Source organism: Oryzias latipes, chromosome 23 (genome assembly GCF_053564925.1).
Source record: "Oryzias latipes strain Hd-rR chromosome 23, Olatipes_Hd-rR_3.1".
In the NCBI taxonomy this organism is placed as follows: domain Eukaryota; kingdom Metazoa; phylum Chordata; class Actinopteri; order Beloniformes; family Adrianichthyidae; genus Oryzias; species Oryzias latipes.
Window position 1 is genome coordinate 15,146,830 of NC_136259.1, and position 19,911 is coordinate 15,166,740.

Below are 19,911 nucleotides of genomic sequence, written 5' to 3' on the forward strand. Positions count from 1 at the left end.
AGTCTCGAAATTTTCTGCTGTTTCACGGAACCCTTCCCAAATAAAAGTGTTTTAAACCAAATACAGGTCTAGTGTGTGTCAATGTTTGTGCGTGTTTTTGACAGTTTCACTATTTGTTTTTCAAATTTTGGCCGTCACATATGTCTACTGATAAGGTTTTCTAAATTTGTTGAGCAATTGATTCATGATACGTGGCCTGAATTTGGGTATAATTAGCAAACGTTTATGTCAACTTTATCAATAAACTAAAAACAGATCAAATGAAAAAGAACTAAGAAGGGAAACCCCCGAATTGTTTTCTTGTTTTTTCAGCTTTTAATAAAGTTTTAAAAATTCAAAACCCACGCGAACCAAACTCCGAGCTCCTCCGAAGATCCTCGAATACGGCCGAAGTTCAGTGACGACAGAGCCCGGCCTTTTCCGACTTGCCTCGTTTCGCTTGTCCTTCCCTGCCCACTTACGCTGGGACCTCAGGCAGCGCGGCGCGCAAAACACAACGCTGACAGACAGCTGTGACCGACTCACAACCGAAGAGGGAAAGATGGAACACAGAGACGTCGACTTCAATATACTGCTAGCGACCGACTCGTACAAGGTACCGTATCCGTAACGGGTTCAGACTGAGCGGGCTGGCGTGGAGGGGGCGCTGGAAATTGATAAAGTGAAGGTGGTTTATCAAGGCCATCATCACATTGGTGTGTTTGGCCGGTCTCCTTTACTGGTACACCGCAGGCCAAAGGAGAGGACGATGATGGGGTCGAAGGAGGAGGACCGCATTCGAATATCATATGTAGCATCCCTCCAGGAGGTAGACGGCTTCCAACTGCTGGTGTAATTTAAAGGAGGCAATTTCGCACCGGCTTTGTTGGTCTATGCTAGCCGAGTTAGCCACCTAGCTAACAAGAGCAAATGAGGGAGACACAGCAGCGAGGATTGATATTATAAAAGCTAACATTAGCAGCTAGCTATCAGGTGCTGTGCGGGGTTATACACTGAAGTGAGGACATAAAGTCGAGTCATGGTCGAGGCGAGTTGGCATAATGTCACCCGACGAGATTACGAACGAAGAAACAAAAGCGAAAGTTAGACGCAGACATGGATAATTAATAATATTATACATTATTCTGAACAATGTTTGCCATAAAGAGGAGATTTAACTAAACCTTTACTCAACTGATAAAAAATGTAAATAAAAGAAGAATTAAACCATTTTCTCACTTAAGGTGGTTGCCACGTGACAGCTTTATGAGTCCCAATAATAAGAATTCATTGACAATAATAATAATAAAATAAAAACATACAGACTTGGATATTCTTTAATAAATGTACACATTAGGTTTGATAAAATATTTTAAATATTTTCCATTTCATGACCTAGTTTTTTTAAGTTATAAAACGAGTTAGCAGTTATTTACTGAATAAAAACCCAACTTAAAAGGCTAATACTAGCAATGTTTAACCCAAAAATGCATAAAACATCAGTTTAATGCCCAAAAAGTACTTTTGATTAATCAACCTAATAATTTCTTTAATCCACATTACAATTTTTCTCATGAAGTTTGATTTGATAAAAAAAAATGTTAATTCAGCTCTATAAACATGTAATCATACACTGTAATAAAGATAAGCAGCTTGGTTTGTGACCCAATGATTCTTTTGAAATGCAATTGCTTCACATATGTTCAAACCCGACTTTCTACATTTATTTCCCAACCTTGAAAAGAAGTCTCCCCATCTTTCAAAAGGTTGTGGTGTACATTTAGAGTTTTGTTTAAAACAAAAAAAAGTTAGCAAAAATATTCTGGGTTTGTAAGTCGGTTAATGCTCCAGCCATGTAAGGATTTGACGTATGGTTTTTGATGCCAGTGGAATTTCTCTTATAAAGTACAATAAAAGTAAATGTATTAATTCCTTATTTATTTTTCCTCATTTTATGTAATTATATATGTTATGAAGGTTAGATGGAGGCAGATGATTTGCTGTGTTGATCCAATAACAGCACAGGTGTCAAACTCCAGGCCTCGATGGTTATGTTTTCCTTCTAACCTGCAATTATCACTTCTTAAGGGCAAAACACAACTGATTCAGGTAATCATCGGCAGTTGGGCTGTGTTTCTGGAAAAGCCAGCCAGGTTGCTGGCCCTGCTGGCTGGAGTTGATATTTTATTATTGATCTATCTAAAAGTTTACCTTAAATATTATACATAAACAATCACATTTATAGTGTCAGACTTTAGTGATAATTTTGAAACTCTTTACTAATGCTATTGAAATCTGGTGCATTCTGCTATTGTACAACATTTTGTTTTTTTTTCTTCTTCATACTTCTTGCACATTATAAATGCATTTGGTTGTCCTAAGAGTCTTCCTGCTCCAGCACTCGTCTCCACCTGCGGTTTTGCTCTAAAAGTCCATGGGAGGTGGAGGGTGCGTCTGTATTTCCAATAAAGAATGGGGACTCTTTCAGAGTACATTTTTTGCTTTGTTCTCTTTTAATTTTTTTTGTCATCTGACTTCCTTAACCCGGGTTAGTAGTTTGTCACGCAGCCAAACCCTTTTTCTGTGACGGTTTCACTTTTTGAACAGGCTGCATTTGCTTTCTTTAAGAACTAGTTTCCATTTATATTTGTAGTAGATTTTAGTCTAAAGAAAGAAGTATAAAGAATAATAAAGTTTACCTATAGCGAGCTTAACATACTTCATTTTTTTATCAGTTTCAGTTCCTTGTTAGAGAGCTGTTGTTGTTGAGAAATGTTTGTTTCTACAGAGGTGTGAAAAAGCATTAAAGAAATCAAGTAAAAGAACACAGAATTTTTTAAAAACCAGGTTATCTTTCTAGTGTGGAGCATCACTAGTTACTACAAGGCTAAGCTGTTTTAAAATGTTGGCCTAAAATTGTCATGAACAAAATTTGTTGTTGTTTTTTTTTCTCGTGGGCTAAATTTTCTTACTTTTTCTTTTTTATCACTAACTATTCTTTTCCAAAATTTCAGTTAATCAACAGTTTTTTCCTGTTGGCTCTAATATAAGCTTCCCTAGGCTAGACGTAAAAGCAGTTTTATGGCAAAGTTTTTATTTATGTGCTGTAAAATACTTAGTTTGAGTCGAGCTTGAAGTGAACAAAAGAGTAATCCCCCCTGCGATCCCTTTAGAATGAGGTAGGATCTGGTTGGATCAGTCACCTCAGTGCCCCATCTTGTTGTTATTACACATGGTGCATGTATGCCTTTGTTGCATTGTTCTGGACTGGAGACATTCTGGATTTGTTTGTCTGGATTGTGCATGACTGTAATAGATTCAAAGTCTAAAAGGGCTTGCAGAATCATAGCTTAAAGAAATCAAAGTGCTGCTTGCCTGTAAATACACACACACATGACTGTTGCATAACTGAGGTGTCATAGTTTAAAGTCTTTTTTCCCCCCGACATTTTTGCACTATACTTGAAAATGTATTACTGTATCCTGTATTTCACAATACAGGAGTCTGTAAGTGGAGGCTCTTATTTTGATAATCTGACCTAGCTACAGTTCCATCTCCTCCATTTATCCCACAATTTTTGTCATAAATGTGGATTATTTTTCTTTTTTAATTTATGTGATCAGAAAAACTAGAAATGATGTAAAGTTGATCATTTTCTGGATTCTCATTGGATGTTGGACAGTTTTGTTGATGGCTAGTCTCGCTAGCTGGACTGTTGTTATTTGGGGGGGGGGGGGGGGGGGGGGGGGGGGAATAAGCATTTAGGTGGAAATGCCAGCGGGTGTCCCGGTGAATATGAACACACGTGCTCACTGCATAGTGTCATGTTGAGTGCCTCCACTCTATTTTGAGTCCTCGAAAGCCAGCAGGAAAAGGACACAGTCGGGTCAAAGAAACCGAGTCGGTCATTGACATTTATCTCTTCTCTGCTATGGGAGCTTCACCCTACGGTGGCCCTGAGGTGCAAATCACTCAACGCAAACACGTTAAAGATCACAACGACAATTTCAAAAGCAAAGCAATTTTTTTGAAAATTACATTTTCGAAACCAAAGCACAAAATTAAACGTTTTGGAAAACAAAAGTAATTTCCAGAAATCAAATTAAAAAACGAAACATAATAAGAAATTGGAAAAGGTTGGTGGTGTGAGACACCTCTGACTGGATGATGACATTTGAGTTTTGATGCGGTTAGTATGGAGCAGATCCAGTAGCGCTTAATGCCAACTTTTGGTTGAAATGATGGACAAATGTCATCATCCAATCAGCAATGTCCTATAGTACTTACCTTTTTATGCCTTTTTTTATTGTAAAACAAAGAAAACAACATTTTGGAAAACAAAAATAATTTTCAGAAATCAAAACGAAATGTTAAATAATTAAACCAAAGACGAAATTGGAAAATGGTGTATACTTGTATAGCGCTTTTTTACCTACACGGACAAAGCGCTTTTACAGTCACAGACCCATTCACCCAGTCACACACACATTCACACACTGGTGGCCGCTCCAATGCCAAACACAGGCGCCCGCCTACCACCAGAGGCAAGGTGAGGTATAGTGTCTTGCCCAAGGACACTTTGACTCATGGGCGTGCAAGGTGGGAATCGAACCTGCAACCTTACGATCATGGGTCGACCGCCCTATCGCTGTTCCACAGCCGCCACAAAACGTAGGTACTATGAGGAATTGCTTATTGGATGATGATGTCAACACTGGACATGCTCCTTACTAATTATGAAACTTTTATCAGTATACGGACATCTGAAAAATCTCAAACGTCAAAAATCGAACGTCCTCATCCAATCAGTGAGGTCCTATAGTACCTACCTTTTCTGGTTTCTTATTGTGTTTCCTATTGTAACATTTCATTAGGATTTCTGGAAATTACTTTTGTAAGTCTTCGATCAATAAAATGTTTTTGCGTTGACTGATTTGTTGGTGTTATTCGCCCTTCAGGGCCACCGTACCACGCTGAGGAATGTGTGTCCCCCCCCCCCCGTATATCTCTTTTTATCCAGAGTTTTTCCAAATTGGTGATGACTGTATGCGAGTCTGAAACAGCCAAGGAAGAAAATGAATGTTTGGCTTCTTGCTCTACAGCATCTGTTGATTTATGCTCTTAAGCCCTCAAATGCCATAGTGTGCTTTGTGGAAATCCCTCAATTCAATTGGGATTTAATTACTGCCCTCGTGGCTACAACTGATGCTCAGTGTTTGCTCTTTTTTTCTTCTTCTATTTTTCTATCCATGGGTTCGTCTCGTATTCTTGGACCGCCACCGTGTTTCCCCTTGCAACATGCCTGGGCATGTCAATCTATTGACTCGCCGAGCACACCACTGGTTTTCGGAGTTTACAGTAGATTAGAGGATTACCCAAGAAGCACGCACAGAACACTCGAACCTTTCTGAACAATAGCCGAACCATAAAAACCAAATGTTCCCATTGGAGAAAAGTCTGATAGCAAGATTTTGGCTTTGAGCAACCCGTCAACATGAGCCGTGGGTGCCTTGTTCCAAGGCTCTAGTTAGTAGAACTCTCTTTAGCTTCATCCTATGTTGTTTAACATCTTAATGAAACAGTAGAGTCTCTCATATTTCTGGCACAAATGTCTTCTGTGTGCTCAAGCTTTATGAGCTTTGTGGTCACAGTGTCTTCCTGTCGGTAATTAGGCATGACTCATGGAAATGTACAAGCATCTGCTCCACTAGTTAACTCCAGTCAATTAATATTATTCCTAGAAAAGTCAAGAAAAAAAAACTCAAGGTGGTTTTGTGTTTCTGCATCGTGACCTTTGCTCCAATAAAATATGGAGATGCTTCACATTTTGCACTCAATAATGTTGCTCAATAAAGTGGGTTTTTGGTGTTTTTATCATGTCCTTGTGGAATTTTTCTCATAATGGAGGACATATTGAAAGAATATCAAGCTTAAAATTGCTGGCATAAGCAGCAGGAGCAGAGTAGTTTGAAAAAGATCGTAAATCCATGTACATCTTAGTTTTCCTCGTCTGAGCCGACATCTGGCTAAAAACTCTATGGCTGGATAGCTGGGGATCTGAGGGGTTGTAAGCTATCAGGAGAGCATGTAAACGGAGAACTCTCAGTTATTGGGGACAGGACGGGGTTGCTCTGCACAAATGCCTGCAACTCAGAGGCAGTTATCTAGTGCTGCTCTGCAATAACTTCAGTGGAGCAAAAAGGTATTAAGTCATCCACCAAATGTGCAAGTTATCCCACTTAAAAAGATTAAAAAGATTTTCATCATATATATATATATATATATATATATATATATATATATATATATATATATATATATATATATATATATATATATATATATATATATATATATATATATATATATATATATATATATATATATATATATCAATCATGAGAGACAAAATGAGAGAGAAAAATCCAGAAAATCATATTGACTGATTTTTAATGAGCTTATTTGTAAATTAAAAAGAAGTGTTTGGTAGGAGGTTTTCACTCAAAATCTGACCATTCATGGCCTCATTCATTCTTTCCTTTTACACGGATCAGTCGTCCTGGTCCCTTTGCTGAAAAACAGTCCCAAAGCATGATGTTACCACCCCCATGCTTTACAGTAGGTATGGTTTTCCTTGGTATACTTATGATGAAAGTTACCGGCCTCTCTCATATTTTTTAGTGGGACAAATTGCACATTTGGTGGCTGACTAAATATTTTTTTGCCCCAATGTATGTTTTTTATTTTGGCCAAAAAAATTGCACAATCATAATTCAAAGACCACTGGGAACACTTTCGGCGGTGACACCTTGCATAACAACACAAAGCTGCTTTCCTTTGTATAAGAAGGTGCTGGAATCATGTTCATTGCGTAGACGATTGATGAGTTACTGTAGTCGAAAGAAAGTTTGGTGTTTAAGGTTTCATTTGGTTTATTCTATGAAAGGAAAATGAATGTACCTTTTCTGTACTTTTCAGGTAACCAGGTTACTTAACGTGTTTCTCCTCTTTTTCTCCCCTTTTTTTTCTCTAGGTGACCCATTACAAACAGTACCCCCCCAACACGAGTAAAGTCTACTCCTACTTTGAGTGTCGGGAGAAAAGGACAGATCCCACCAAAACGAGAAAAGTCAAATACGATCAAACTGTCTTTTATGGGCTACAGTACATTCTTCACAAATATCTAAAAGGTAAGCTGCAGTTTATTTTTGCTTGTTTGTTGGTTTCTTCAGCTTCCCAAGGTCACACGCTGCCCTGGAGCCGCCTCTCCTGGTTTTGTCTCCTCAAAGCCGTTTGTGTAAATGAGGGACCCCAAGTCAGTTAAATAAGGCTAGCATTCCAAAAATACTTTACTCTGGTTACTGTCGGAGCTGCACAGCATTGCTGCTGTTGTGCTGTCAGCCTGTGAGTCCCTGCCTTTACTCTACAAGCGCTTTTCCTCAAGGACTCTCCTGCAGGGCAGGTGCTTGATATCAGCAGAGGCGGTTTCTTTATTTAAGTAAAAAACCTCAAAGATGTCATTGTGTTTCACTATAGTGTAAAGCGCTCAACAAAGGACGGGATGCTAGCGAAAAGGTCACGTAGGACAGCGATCGAAATCAGGGAAAAACTCTTCAGTCATTCATTCGTCGTCCTCCAATTAGCTCTCGCAAGGAGAGTTTGATGTTCCACAGAGCGTTGCTGTGATCCTGAGACACAGGAGAGTCATGTGGAGAGACAGAGTCAAAAGAATGCATCTCCCTTCTTTTAGTCCTAAAGGGATTTCATGGTGCGGTGGCAGAGGTGAGTGGAGGGGAGAGGACAAAAGCACAGCTGCTCTTCCACTGTTTGAGGCAGGAGGACCAGCTGTCTGCACAGAGCGTCCCTGCTTTCTTATGAGTAGTCCAGCTTTGAAGCTTGAAACTAAAAAGAGTTTTGCAATTTATACTTTTAAAAGGTCCCTAGAGGTTGGAAGAAACATTTTGATTCTCTGGGGAGCATAACATTTTTTCTAGTTGTAGGGGTGTGAACTTCCAACAAGCTCACTTCTGATTAGCAAGAGTGGTTGCCATAGAAACAATGACTCTAAAACAAATTGGACCAATCACTGCTGCCGACATCGTCTGGCTTCAACATGGCGGTGTCCATATCGATGGTGAATGAATTTACTTTATTTTGTTGGAGCCAGAAGTAAGCCATTATCTATATGACTTCACACTCACTCAGTCCAGTATTTCTACTGCTACCTCACTTTGCCCCAGTCATAGAACTTGAACGTGACACCCCACCCCCACCCCCCCACCCCCATCAGAACGGAAAAATGACAAAAAGGTTAGGGAAGAGAAAATTAGATTTATAATGAAGGGTATTTAAGCTGTGGTGGACAAACTAGTGTTTTTTTTTGTTCAACACAAAGAAAAGGCTGTCCGTCTCATTTGCAAAGAGACGGTGGCCGTATGCAAAGAATACAATCTAGGCTGACATTATGGATCCCGTCACAAAGAGAAATATGATAGCTAGCTTGCAAGGGAAAATGCGAGCAGACAAACCTATCAAAGCTAAAAAGTGGACTGTTAGCTCAGCAGACTGGGTTACTAAATATTTTCTGACTTTTTATCCAAAGAACCCAGAAAGGGTTATCTTTTTTTTTGTTTTTTTTTGTTTTCATTAATAGTGTAATTTTAACAGATCGGGTTATTTATATCTGGTTATGTGTGGCTTTCTGGGAAACAATAAATGTTTACATTTAGACACCCCTGCCATCGTCACACTTTTTCTGTTTCAAACTGCCCCTGGCCCCCATCAGAGAATGGAAACGTCATGTAGTCCTCACTGGAAAAGGTTTGGGGACCCCTGGTCTAGACTTTGGGCCAAAGCTCCGGTGTTAAAGGGTTTAATAAAAAGGGAAAAAAAGGAAGCATGTGACAGAATTGCATTAAAACCCAGGATGCTGGATAGTCCTGCCCTTTAGAGCCTATAGTTAAGGATTAGGGAGTTAGGTGAAGCCTTCAAATTTCTCCTGCTTTATTCTAACAGCAAACTTCCAATTTGATTGCAAGATCCATTTTTAATTTTTAACTGATAATTAAAAAGTTTTTTGATGGAAAATTTTTTATTTTTTTAAAGAATCAAAAGTAGAGTAAATGAGATGTGTTAAAGCCACAAAAAAGGGGATAAAACAATAGGGGATATAATATAAAGATAAAAATACAACATTTCACCAACATAAAAGTCCAATTTTAGCCAAATGCTTGCTGAAATAAAAAGGTTTTTGTGAGGGACAACCCATAAAACCTGACCTGATCTAAAAACCATCAGGTTTGTGGGGGTCTAGGAAGCTCAGAAATAAGTGTGACTTTCTAGTCCTTTTCCTTGCATTCCCCTCTTCCTCCTCATTCTTCTCCTTCTGTGATTTGTAGGAAAGGTGGTGACACCAGAGAAGATCCAGGAGGCAAAAGAGGTTTACAAAGAACACTTTCAGGATGATGTTTTTAATACGAAAGGCTGGAATTACATTTTGGAGGTAAGTTGATTTAAAAAGGTATTTTCATATCATGTAGGACCAGTGTGTATTGTGTTTGGGACTGGAAATATGGGGGTTTTGTTTAAGAAAATTGGTTTAATTATGGGTAAACTTGGATTTATGCCTTTGTGCTTATCCACACATGCCAGCATTGGCTTATGCCTTCACGCAATACGAGTTAAAGCTGATTTTTTTCCTTTTATTAGATCTATTTTTTCACGTGTGAAATACGGATGAACTTTTATGAATTACAACTTTATGAAACTTCTTTTTGAAAAGATGGTTTAGTGACAAATCTTGGATATTTTCACTTTTGTTTGAAAATGAACCATAAAAAGCCAAAACAAAAGAGTTGTTTGTGGAAAAACGTGCACAGGCCACAGAAGATGTAAGAAAAAAGAAGTCAAAGAAACATGAAGGAAATCTGTTTTCCTACAGGATATGAGCAGCCATTACATAAGTCAAGATTTCACGTGTTATCATCTATTGTAATTGATAAAACGTTCAGTCTCCATAACAAAGCCATGACGAAGGTCGAAGGATCAACGAATGAATAACAAGCTGTGCTTCAGGAACAGAAAACATTTTTTTCTAATCCTAAACACATTTTTAGGAAACAAATTGTTGGATGAGACATAAAAAATAAAAGCGCAATGCAACCATACAGCATTTACCAATTAGTGCTATTAGCAAGCTTTACTACAGGAAGTGAACCACAAGTTCACGTTAAATAAGTCACGTTAAAGAAGAAGAGATAACTTTGGCAAAATGCATTTACAAGAAGACAGGAATGCAAGACCAACATTTTCTGAATTCTGTGTGCACTTTGACAAAAAAAGAGCTACTTGTGGACAAGTGAAGCTTCATGAAGCTCTGAAATGTCTAATTGTATTGAAAGAAATCTGAAGCTTTGAGGCTTCAAAAACAGTTTCTTGGCCAGGTAAAGCCATCATATTTCATCATATTTATTGATAAAAAGAAAAAAGTTGTACAAACTTTCTGTTAATGCTGATTGTGAAAAGAAAAAATTTTAAGTAATAAAACAGTAATAGAAAAATGCAAAAAACAGTTTTGTCAAGGAAGGATGAAATAAAAAAATAACAAAACAAGTCAATAATTGAAAGCTTCTCTCAGGTATTTATGCTGAATGCAAAGAAAAAAATCTGTTAATGATTTGAAATAAAACAAATTTTGATTGAGATGAAACAAAATGTCATGTTGGCCTTTTTTGCATTGCTTAGATAGTTGTTGCGTGCTAAGAATTCTACATATGAATTTTAGTATCTAATATCAGCTTTATCTACATTTACCATTACAGGGTTAGAGACCTGGTTGCTGTGTGATCTTTAGTGTTTCTGACAAATCCAGCTTTGTTTGTTAGGTTGTGTCGTGTGACAACACGTGTGATGTGCGTAGCATCCCAAACTCTAACCTGGTGTTGTTAGCTACTGGTCTATTGAGGTTTCTGTTCTTACCTGGAGACTTCTAGAACTGCAGAGACATCTTTGCAGTGTGACAATCAACATTTAATAAACATTTAAGGGGAACAGGTCTTGGTTATTTACAGAATGTTTCTAGGTGTTTTTTAGTTGATAAAGAATCACGCAGAGTCTTGCTGGTAAGGAGGACATTTCAGGACCTTGGAGAGAGAACATTTTATTCTCCATACTTTTCCCACTTCAGGTGTTGTCTTCTCTTCCTGTTTGTGTCTCTTCCCCCTTTTATTGGTCATCTCAAAGCCTAGCAGCCATGTCTTCTACAAAAAATAAACAACAACCTTCAACTGATCGTTTTTTTTCCTCATTTAATTTGCATAAAAACTTACAAATGTAACTTTCACCAACTTTATGCGTTTGCATCACGTTGCTGTTGAGAATGGTGATGCATGTGGTGTTCCTTTCATGTTGTACTGTTGCCAGATGTGCTTGTCGCACAGAAACAGCTGTTTAAACAGAGTAGAAGAAGCCGTATTGGTGTAAATGAGCCTGATTTGTGTTGACAGAAATACAACGGTCACCTGCCCATTGAAATCAAAGCGGTGCCAGAAGGAAGCGTCATCCCTCGAGGCAACGTTTTGTTCACAGTGGAGAGCACAGACCCTGAATGCTACTGGCTCACGAATTGGGTGGAGGTGAGTTTGTTTATATGGTTATCGAGGACACATCCCAATGGACTATGGGTAATTTAGTCTCTGACTTTCTAGGTTCATTCATTCAGAACAATCTGCAGCAAAGCCTAAAGTCCTTCTGTCTAAGATACATTTCCTTTTTCATGAGCCCCCTCAGCTTCTTAAATGGAGCTAAATCACAGGGAGCAGCCTTCAACAATATTGCTTCAAGATTACCTTCATCCATCTAGATGGATGTGCTGTCCCCTTAAACGTCCGTACACATTTCAAGTGCTCATCAAAGCCGTATATAGCCTCCCTGATGGGCACATCTGTATTTGATTACTGATTCAATTGGTTATGTATCAAAGGTAAAAGAGATTAGCGAGCTCATTTTGGCCGTTTCCATCACTTTTCCTTCATTTTAAATGACCATGAGCGGTTTATCATCATCTTGACATGATGTCCAGTAACTTTTGCCTTGTCAGCATTTCCAGCACAATCCACTGAGTCACACTGGCGTTCAGGTTGAACTGCATTGGCCGGTTAATGTGGGAAAAGGATTCGCCGCTGCCCCCTGAACCACTCTCTCATAATTTTCAGCATCATGAATGCCGCCATTGTCATCTTGGAATATGCCCGTGCCGTGAGGAAAGAAAGAATGCACTGATGGAGTAGCAACCTGGTCTTTCAGCGTTTTTCCAGCTGTCAGCTGACCTCATTCTTTGAGCGTATATTGTTGCTGAGCCTGGACCTGACTGACGATGCAGCAATACCGTTCATCATCATTCGAGAATTCTTTCCAACCTCCATGTTTCCCTGAACACCATACATTTACTTTTCTTCCTATACAATTTCTGTCATATTTTAGATTTTAAAAAGTAATAAGTCACTGCAAAACAATTTATTTCATTGGTCTAAAATGGAAAATTGAAAGCAAACAAATTTTAATTTCATATTTTTTTTTTTCAATTCAATCTAAACCTGAATTTGTACAAACAGCATTTTTTTACAGAATTGCAAGAAAATAACCAGAAGTTTTTAGAAAAAAGTACATATCAATGAATCTTTTTACTACTTAAAATATCAACTTTAGATATTTTTTAACACTTTTCTTTATTTTTTTCAAAGGTGGTCTGTTAAACGGTTCCACTGTGGAGTAATTTGGATTAATTACTGGAATGATCCCAAACAGGTTTAATCCTGTTGGTTTGGGGATTTAAACATTCCAAGCTACAATTAAGCCCCCACTTCGTTAATGAAATATGTAGTCTATATTTTTAATGTATTTGTGTGTGTGTGTGTGTTTACTGTTTGGAAAACAAAAGCCTCTCTCCGACATTTGAAGCATGACGGAAGCGTCTGCCGGGTTAAATGGCGGCCGGTGGATTGTTGTGTCTCCTGCAGAGGAACGTGCATTTGCTTCCTGGAATCTAACTGACCACACATTAACCACATTTTCATTCCATTCCTCTTGACTTTGTAGCACAGAGAGCACCCAAAGTCAAGAACACTGTCGCAGAACACACACACACACACTGCTGATAAATGTGGTAAAAAATACACACATCGACACACACAAGGTCGTTATTCACGGCTGCTTTAAATTTAGCCGTTGCGTTCACCCCGGCGTCCTTGGATGGCGTCACTAAGGTCGCCGTTCCTTCCTTTTCATGTTTTTTTTTTTTTTTTTTTTCCTGCTCGCCTGAGCTTCCTCGCCCCCCCCCCCGTTCTGCTCTTTAGTGAATGACAGGAGTCACGCTAGTTGACATTTAGCCAGCTTGTGATCACACACCCCTCCATCGTGTCATTTCTGCTCATCCCGCCGCGCCATTTCCTCCCACAACACGTTCATGCGTCCACCGTTAAACCGAACCAAATTTAATAAAGATTGGATTACAGTGTTTTCTACATCCCCTCTAAAAAAACAATCTTTTTTGAGGTTTTAATTGAGTTAAAGGTTCATTGTGCATTTGTGTGTTTGGACTCCAGCCTGACCCTGACAGTCACGTGCGGCCAAACCGCCCTTCATTCTTTTAAGGAAGCATGTGACCTGCAGAGACTATTGGATGGAACAGGCTCAACAGGCGACGTTAAATGTCCAGACCGCATCGCATAGGAAGTTGGCAGAGATTGCATCCATTTCCCCTCTTGTTTTTTTTTTTTCTGCTCATGATGAGGTTAAAAACCCAGCGTGCAGCGCCCAGAGGTCACACCTGGTATTCATTGCCCAGTTTCAGTCTTTAGCGAGGGCGGGACAGATGAAAACGCCATGAAAAAGATGATAAACCTCAAGCTTCATTAGAAATATGTGGACAAAATTGCACAGGCAATGTGGAACCGGTTCATTTGTTGTAATTAAAATCAGGGAATCTGTTCCTGGAGTAGAAATGTTGCATCAAGTGTCGAACATTCCCCAGATTAACTCTTGTGTGAACCTCGATGATCCCTCTGAGCCTGTTAGCTTTTGGGCTTTAACAAAGTTTAGCTGACCTTTGCTTATGATGCCAAACAGCTTCTTTTTTTTTTTACACAAAGAATGTGCGTCGTCTAGGATACGCTTGCTTAAACTGGATTATATAAAAGTTTAAGGTGACAGATTAAATGAAAGAATAAGTGAGGTTTAGCAGGAATTTAGCCACTTGTCCTTTCTCGTTCAATCAGACCATCCTGGTGCAATCCTGGTACCCCATCACCGTGGCAACCAACTCCAGAGAGCAGAAGAAGATCCTGGCGAAGTACCTTCTGGAGACGTCTGGAAACCTGGAAAAACTGGAGTACAAACTGCACGACTTTGGCTACAGGGGTGTCTCGTCACAAGAGGTATGAACAGTCACGTGTTTTTGCATCTTCTCTCAATAATCCTTTCTATTTGTTCAATAGATTTTACACACACATATTTGCTAGTAACTCTAATAAAACCAAAACTTGTTCATGTTTTTTACAGTAATTATTGTACATTTGAGTGTTTTTGATGCACAGAAAGGGAAAATAATCCATACAATCCAGATAAAATAATGGGGAATCCCTCTTTAATACTGTTTCAGGAATAAAAATCTGCTCAAGTTGTTCTAAAAGCATCTCATTAACAGAAAGGTTGTACTTAGCAGCAGCTAAGACGCGGCAGAAATAAAGATATTTATAAAACAAGCAGCTTTTCTTTTATTTCCTCATCCATTGTAACTGTTTTTTGTAATCCCCAAAAGTGTAAAAATCGTTCCATTTCTAAACATCTTGAGGTCTGTAACTGCCTCCCACTTGTTCACAGACTGCTGGCATCGGAGCGTCAGCCCATCTGGTGAACTTTAAAGGCACAGACACTGTTGCCGGGATTGGAGTCATTAAGAAGTACTATGGCACCAAAGACCCGGTGCCGGGATTCTCAGTGCCTGCTGCGGAGCACAGGTACCCCCTCACTTTATCTACCGCAACGAAGCTTATGAAGCTTTTGAAGCTTTAGGATGCTTATTTTTTTTTTTTTTATGAGCGCTCAGGATTTCCTAAAAGTGAAACTCTGCAGCATTTTGAGCTTTTGAAACTTTTACGCTTTTCTAAGCTTTCAAAGCTTTTGAAGCTTTAGGATTTTGGTTGAGTTTTTTAAAGAACACTTAGTATTTTCTGGAATTGTTTTTTTTTTTTAAGGTCAAACTAAGCTTCTGAGGTTTTGTAAAGTCCTGCAAAAATCAACTATTTTCTATTCGAATGCTTCCAGAACTTGGCTTTTGATGACTTTATTTGCTAAAAGGAAATTAGCTTTAGTTCTGAAGGAGCCTGGTGTTGGTTTTCTTCCACCAGTGGACATGCGAGCCCGGACCGGCTGCTGTTTGGTCAAACGTTTTATGGCGTTAATCCGATCTCCTTCCACAAACATGCTCCCAAGGACTGAAAGCCCCTCTCCTCCCAGGCTGTTTGACCAAAGCACACTTGGTTCATCAGGGCAGTTATTGCAGCTCCAATGCACCTTTCTGTTCTGCACCAGTGCATCTTGGGATCAGGTCACAGCTGTTATGCAACGGAAAGTTTCCTTTGTTTTTGTCTCAGAGAGGAAATTTTCATTGAAAGTCAAGAAAAGTTTAGCTGATTAGATCTTTCTCCTATTTATCATAAAATAAATGTAAAATATGATTCCTATTTTGAAAAAAAAAAACAGTTTTCTGTTGTCATTATAAAATAATTCACTTATTTATTTTAAAAATAAAAGACAGCCCGCCCAGGGTATTTTCTATGTCACAATTGCAATCTTTTTCCAACTGCATTCATTCGTCTGCTCGTGATTCACAGCAATTTGAATAAAGAAATACTCAGAAATGCAGTTTAGGCTTAATTTTCTTTATACATGTCCTCCATCATCAGACAGTCATGCTTTACTTGTTTCTTTGCTTCACCAACACCTGATTTAGCTCAACTGTTTGTCTAACTGTGATTTAAACATGATTATAGCAGTATAGCAGGTGTGTAATGCGGAAACAAGGAAACCACGCCAAGCAGTGACTTCCATTTAAAAAGAAAGTCTGCAATTCTTGTTCAGATTTGTACTACTGTGCAGTTTCTGTTTTACAGTGTCTGTTCTACTACTGTCAAAGTTTGTGCTGCTCATATTGCAGAGTTTTTTCCCCCATAATTATATTTATTCTGCACTAGTGGATGTGCTGGTATATTGTGCTTTTCATAAACTGAAATATTCAGACACAATCAACGCTAACATTATCTGCTTTTTATAGCTCATTATAAATATTTTTTTGAAAACTGTTTTTTCTCCTTGAAAAAGTAAATAATTTTTTCATAAATTTATTTACTGTTTTTTAATTTGATTTTGAGTTTCTGTCTAATATAATCCCCACATCATCATCATCATCATCATCATCATCGTATGTTGAGAGCAGGGCTGCATGGAGAGCTTCACCATCTGCTGCACAGATCCTTGTTCTTAAGAAAAAGTCATCATTTACTGCTATTTCTGTTATCCTCTGCAGAAAATAGCATCAAGCCCTTAAATGTGTTTGAAGCACCAGAGTAGCAGTTGCTGACAAATTCAATCAGGACATTTATGTCTAAAAAGGCTCTTTGATCGTAGTCAAAATCCTGGAGCGTGGTGCCCTCTTGTGGATTCTTTTGGCACTTTCACTTGAGTTCAGTTTATTTCTGGGTTAGGTTTATGCAAGGATTTACATGTCTTTATATTTTTGTTTGTTGAAGCTTTTAATAATTCAAAAGGTTTTTTTTAATCTTTTCATCACTAATGTGCCCATTTATATCCTCTTTTTTTTTTTTTCCATCTAAAGCACGATCACGGCGTGGGGGAAGGATCACGAGAAAGACGCCTTTGAACACATCATCAAGCAGTTCCCCAACGTGCCCGTGTCCATAGTCAGCGACAGCTACGACATCTACAACGCCTGCGAGAAGATCTGGGGGGAGGACCTTCGGGGACTCATCGAGACCCGCAGCGCTGACGCTCCGCTAGTCGTGCGGCCGGACTCTGGAAACCCGCTCGACACTGTTTTGAAGGTGCGCTCAGACCGACTGTTTGCTTTGACATCCACGAAGGTAAACTGCTCCTAACTTCTTATACTTTTAATGTTCACCCCCTCTTCCTGTGTCAGGTTTTGGAGATTCTGGGTAAAAAGTTCCCTCCAAAGGAGAACTCCAAAGGCTTTAAGGTTCTTCCTCCCTATATTCGAGTCATACAAGGGGACGGAGTGGATATCAACACGTTGCAAGAGGTACGGTTGCTCAAAATGCTCGTAGTAGTGGTGCCACAACCTTTATTCTGGCCACAGACCGGGTTAAAGTCGATCAATTTCACAGACCGGTCTATTGGCGACTGTTACTTAGTTTTCCTTCACTTTTTAGGGTAAAGCTTCTCTTCATCCACTGTAAAATATCTATTAAACTTTATATTTCTGCTACATCCTGAATAGGAACCATTTAAATGTGATACAGATTTTCCCCTAACCCTTCACTTTCAAAGTAAAAGCTAAAAATCAGATGCCAACTTCAGCCTCATCCAACTTTTGAGTTGAGACTGATAAATACAAAAAAAAACTAAAATTGGTCTTTTCTAATTGGTATCATAAACTAATCTTAGGATGCTACTAATAAAGTCCTAATACCATTAGGATGCTGAATATTTTCTGAATATGGTGTCTAGGAACATCTGTCTCAATAAATCCATATTTGGAATAAAGACTCCTGGTTTTTGTCTGTTTATTGCAGCTTTCTTTTATTTTGAAGTCAAAGACTCTTGCTTGACCTTACTGACTCTTTTTTTGCGGAAATAAATGTTCCAAATATGTTTGTTTTTTGTTAACTTTGCTAGCTCGGGGGTTTCATTTTAGCGGTCAGCAGAGCCTCTTTAAAAAAGTATCTGATGGATTTTTGGCACGTGACCGAGAGACTTGACACGCATCAAGAATAAGTTGGATGTGGTGGGGAGACTCCAGTAGTTTTTCCAAAATTAAACTTTATTCAGAAGTAGATTAAAAAAAAAAAAAAGAGCTTGTTTTCTTCTTCTTTTTCCTATGCAGCTTAGATCCAACTGTCCTGTGAACTGGGGTTTGGGGACAACTGCCTTAAAAGATCGTTTGTATTTTTCTGCAGATAGTGGAGGGCATGAAGCAGCACCGGTGGTCCATTGAGAACATCTCCTTTGGGTCTGGAGGGGCTTTATTGCAGAAACTGACCAGAGATCTGCTCAACTGCTCCTTCAAGTGCAGCTATGTGGTCACTAACGGACTTGGGGTGAGAACTGGCACATTACCCTCTTTAGAGTCACTGTTATGTTGGTTCTACTCCCGCCCCCATGTGTCGTCTGCCCTGAAACATTGAAAAATAGGAAATTCACACGTTTAACATTCTTTCCTCCAAAAACGCCTAATTTTTATTTAGAACGTCTAGTTTTTTTTTGTTTAAATAAAGTTTTTTTGTGTGTGTGTGTTGTGGCTCAGGTGAATGTGTTCAAAGACCCGGTGGCGGACCCCAACAAAAGATCCAAAAAAGGTCGCCTGTCTTTGCACAGAACACAGAGCGGGGACTTTGTGACCCTGGAGGAGGGCAAGGGGGACCTGGAGGAATACGGCGAGGTGACTCCCCAATCCAACGTGTATCTTGCTCACTGCACACCCCCTCATTTCCATCTTTTCTTGTTTTTCTCCTCCTTCTGTGTCCTTTCATCTTTTCGCTTTTCCTCTCTCTCCAGGATTTGTTGCACACAGTCTTCAGGAACGGAAAGATCGTGAAGACGTACACGTTTGACGACGTCAGAGACAATGCTAAGCTGAAAGACAGCGAGCTGGAAGAGCTGCTACACTGAGGGCGGTCTGCGTCCGCCCTCCCCCACATCTACTGAGACTCCCAAAACAAAAAAGAAACCCTCTCCCTCCAAATCCTCACCTTCTTGCCTCCACCGTGATCCAGAATATGGAGGTGTGTGCACTGCTAAAAAAAAAAAAAAAAAGAAGAAAAAAAAACATGCTCCCATACTCGGTACCTGAGACTCACTTAAGCTTCGTGGAGTTTTTATGTGTGGTTTCAAAATCCCACAGGGATGACTAAGATATTTAGAAGTTTGCACATTCGAGCGTTGTTGGAGGGGGCAAAAAAGAAAAATGTATTTTTTAACATCCGAATGTGTGCAGAAAGTCCTGTTAAAAGTCTGCTACTTCCATGAATGTGCAAAGTGTCTGCAGAAACTCCCCAAGCAAAAGCGGCGCCACCGCAGATTCCAGAGCTTGGGCCAAAAGTCACCCCGATCACAACCGGAGAAAGCGTGGAAGCCACACCCCCTCTGCTGACCGCTGTCCAAGTACTCTGTACAGAACCCACGAGGAAAACACGAGCTCATTTTGCCAGCGTAGCTTCGTCTCTTGTGTGAAGGATGGCAGTAAATGTCCGTGCACTGATAACACTGACAGTCAATGTGCTTCAATCCTGTAGCATCTTTTCACAAACTCGTCGACTGTAATTATATTGTTGATGAACATTTTATTTTGGTTGATTTTATTTTGAAATTGTGGCCCAAATTAGAAAAGCTTTAGCATGTACTTCCTGTACAGTGTGTTCTGCTCGTTCAGAAGCGATTCGTTCATCTCTGAAGGAATATAATTTAAACAGTCCTCTCGCCGCCATGAGTACGTCTACTAAAGCCCATCGGATCATCAAAGGTCCAGTCCAGAGTTTAGCAAAAACACAGAACCTTCAATCAAAGATGGGTGTCTGTGTTCAGTGGATGAAAACGTCGTATTTTTCTGTGCAAAACCAAACGAGAGAAAAAACACGTCACACAAGTCATCTTCAAAGATCATTTATGAAAGATTGCGTAATT

The 19,911-nt window shown here is 39.3% G+C and overlaps 1 protein-coding gene across 1 annotated transcript; it reads left to right on the top strand.

Annotated features, from left to right (window-relative positions):
• Positions 1-348: 348 nt before the first annotated feature.
• Positions 349-19,574, top strand: nampt1 (nicotinamide phosphoribosyltransferase 1). Its single transcript, XM_023952347.2, has 11 exons — positions 349-595; positions 7,013-7,169; positions 9,378-9,481; positions 11,484-11,612; positions 14,253-14,411; positions 14,857-14,993; positions 16,871-17,096; positions 17,192-17,311; positions 18,189-18,329; positions 18,536-18,670; positions 18,787-19,574. The coding sequence occupies exons 1-11, from the start codon at positions 542-544 to the stop codon at positions 18,898-18,900; spliced, it is 1,476 nt and encodes a 491-aa protein (XP_023808115.1). The 5' UTR covers positions 349-541; the 3' UTR covers positions 18,901-19,574.
• The last annotated feature ends 337 nt before the right edge of the window (positions 19,575-19,911 follow it).

Bases quoted from the DNA above. Each gene is read 5' to 3' on its own strand.
- nampt1 (XM_023952347.2), top strand. From the start codon at position 542: ATGGAACACAGAGACGTCGACTTCAATATACTGCTAGCGACCGACTCG. The intron at 17,312-18,188 runs GTACGGTTGCTC...ATTTTTCTGCAG, and splicing joins ATATCAACACGTTGCAAGAG to ATAGTGGAGGGCATGAAGCA. The intron at 18,671-18,786 runs GTGACTCCCCAA...CTCTCTCTCCAG, and splicing joins ACCTGGAGGAATACGGCGAG to GATTTGTTGCACACAGTCTT.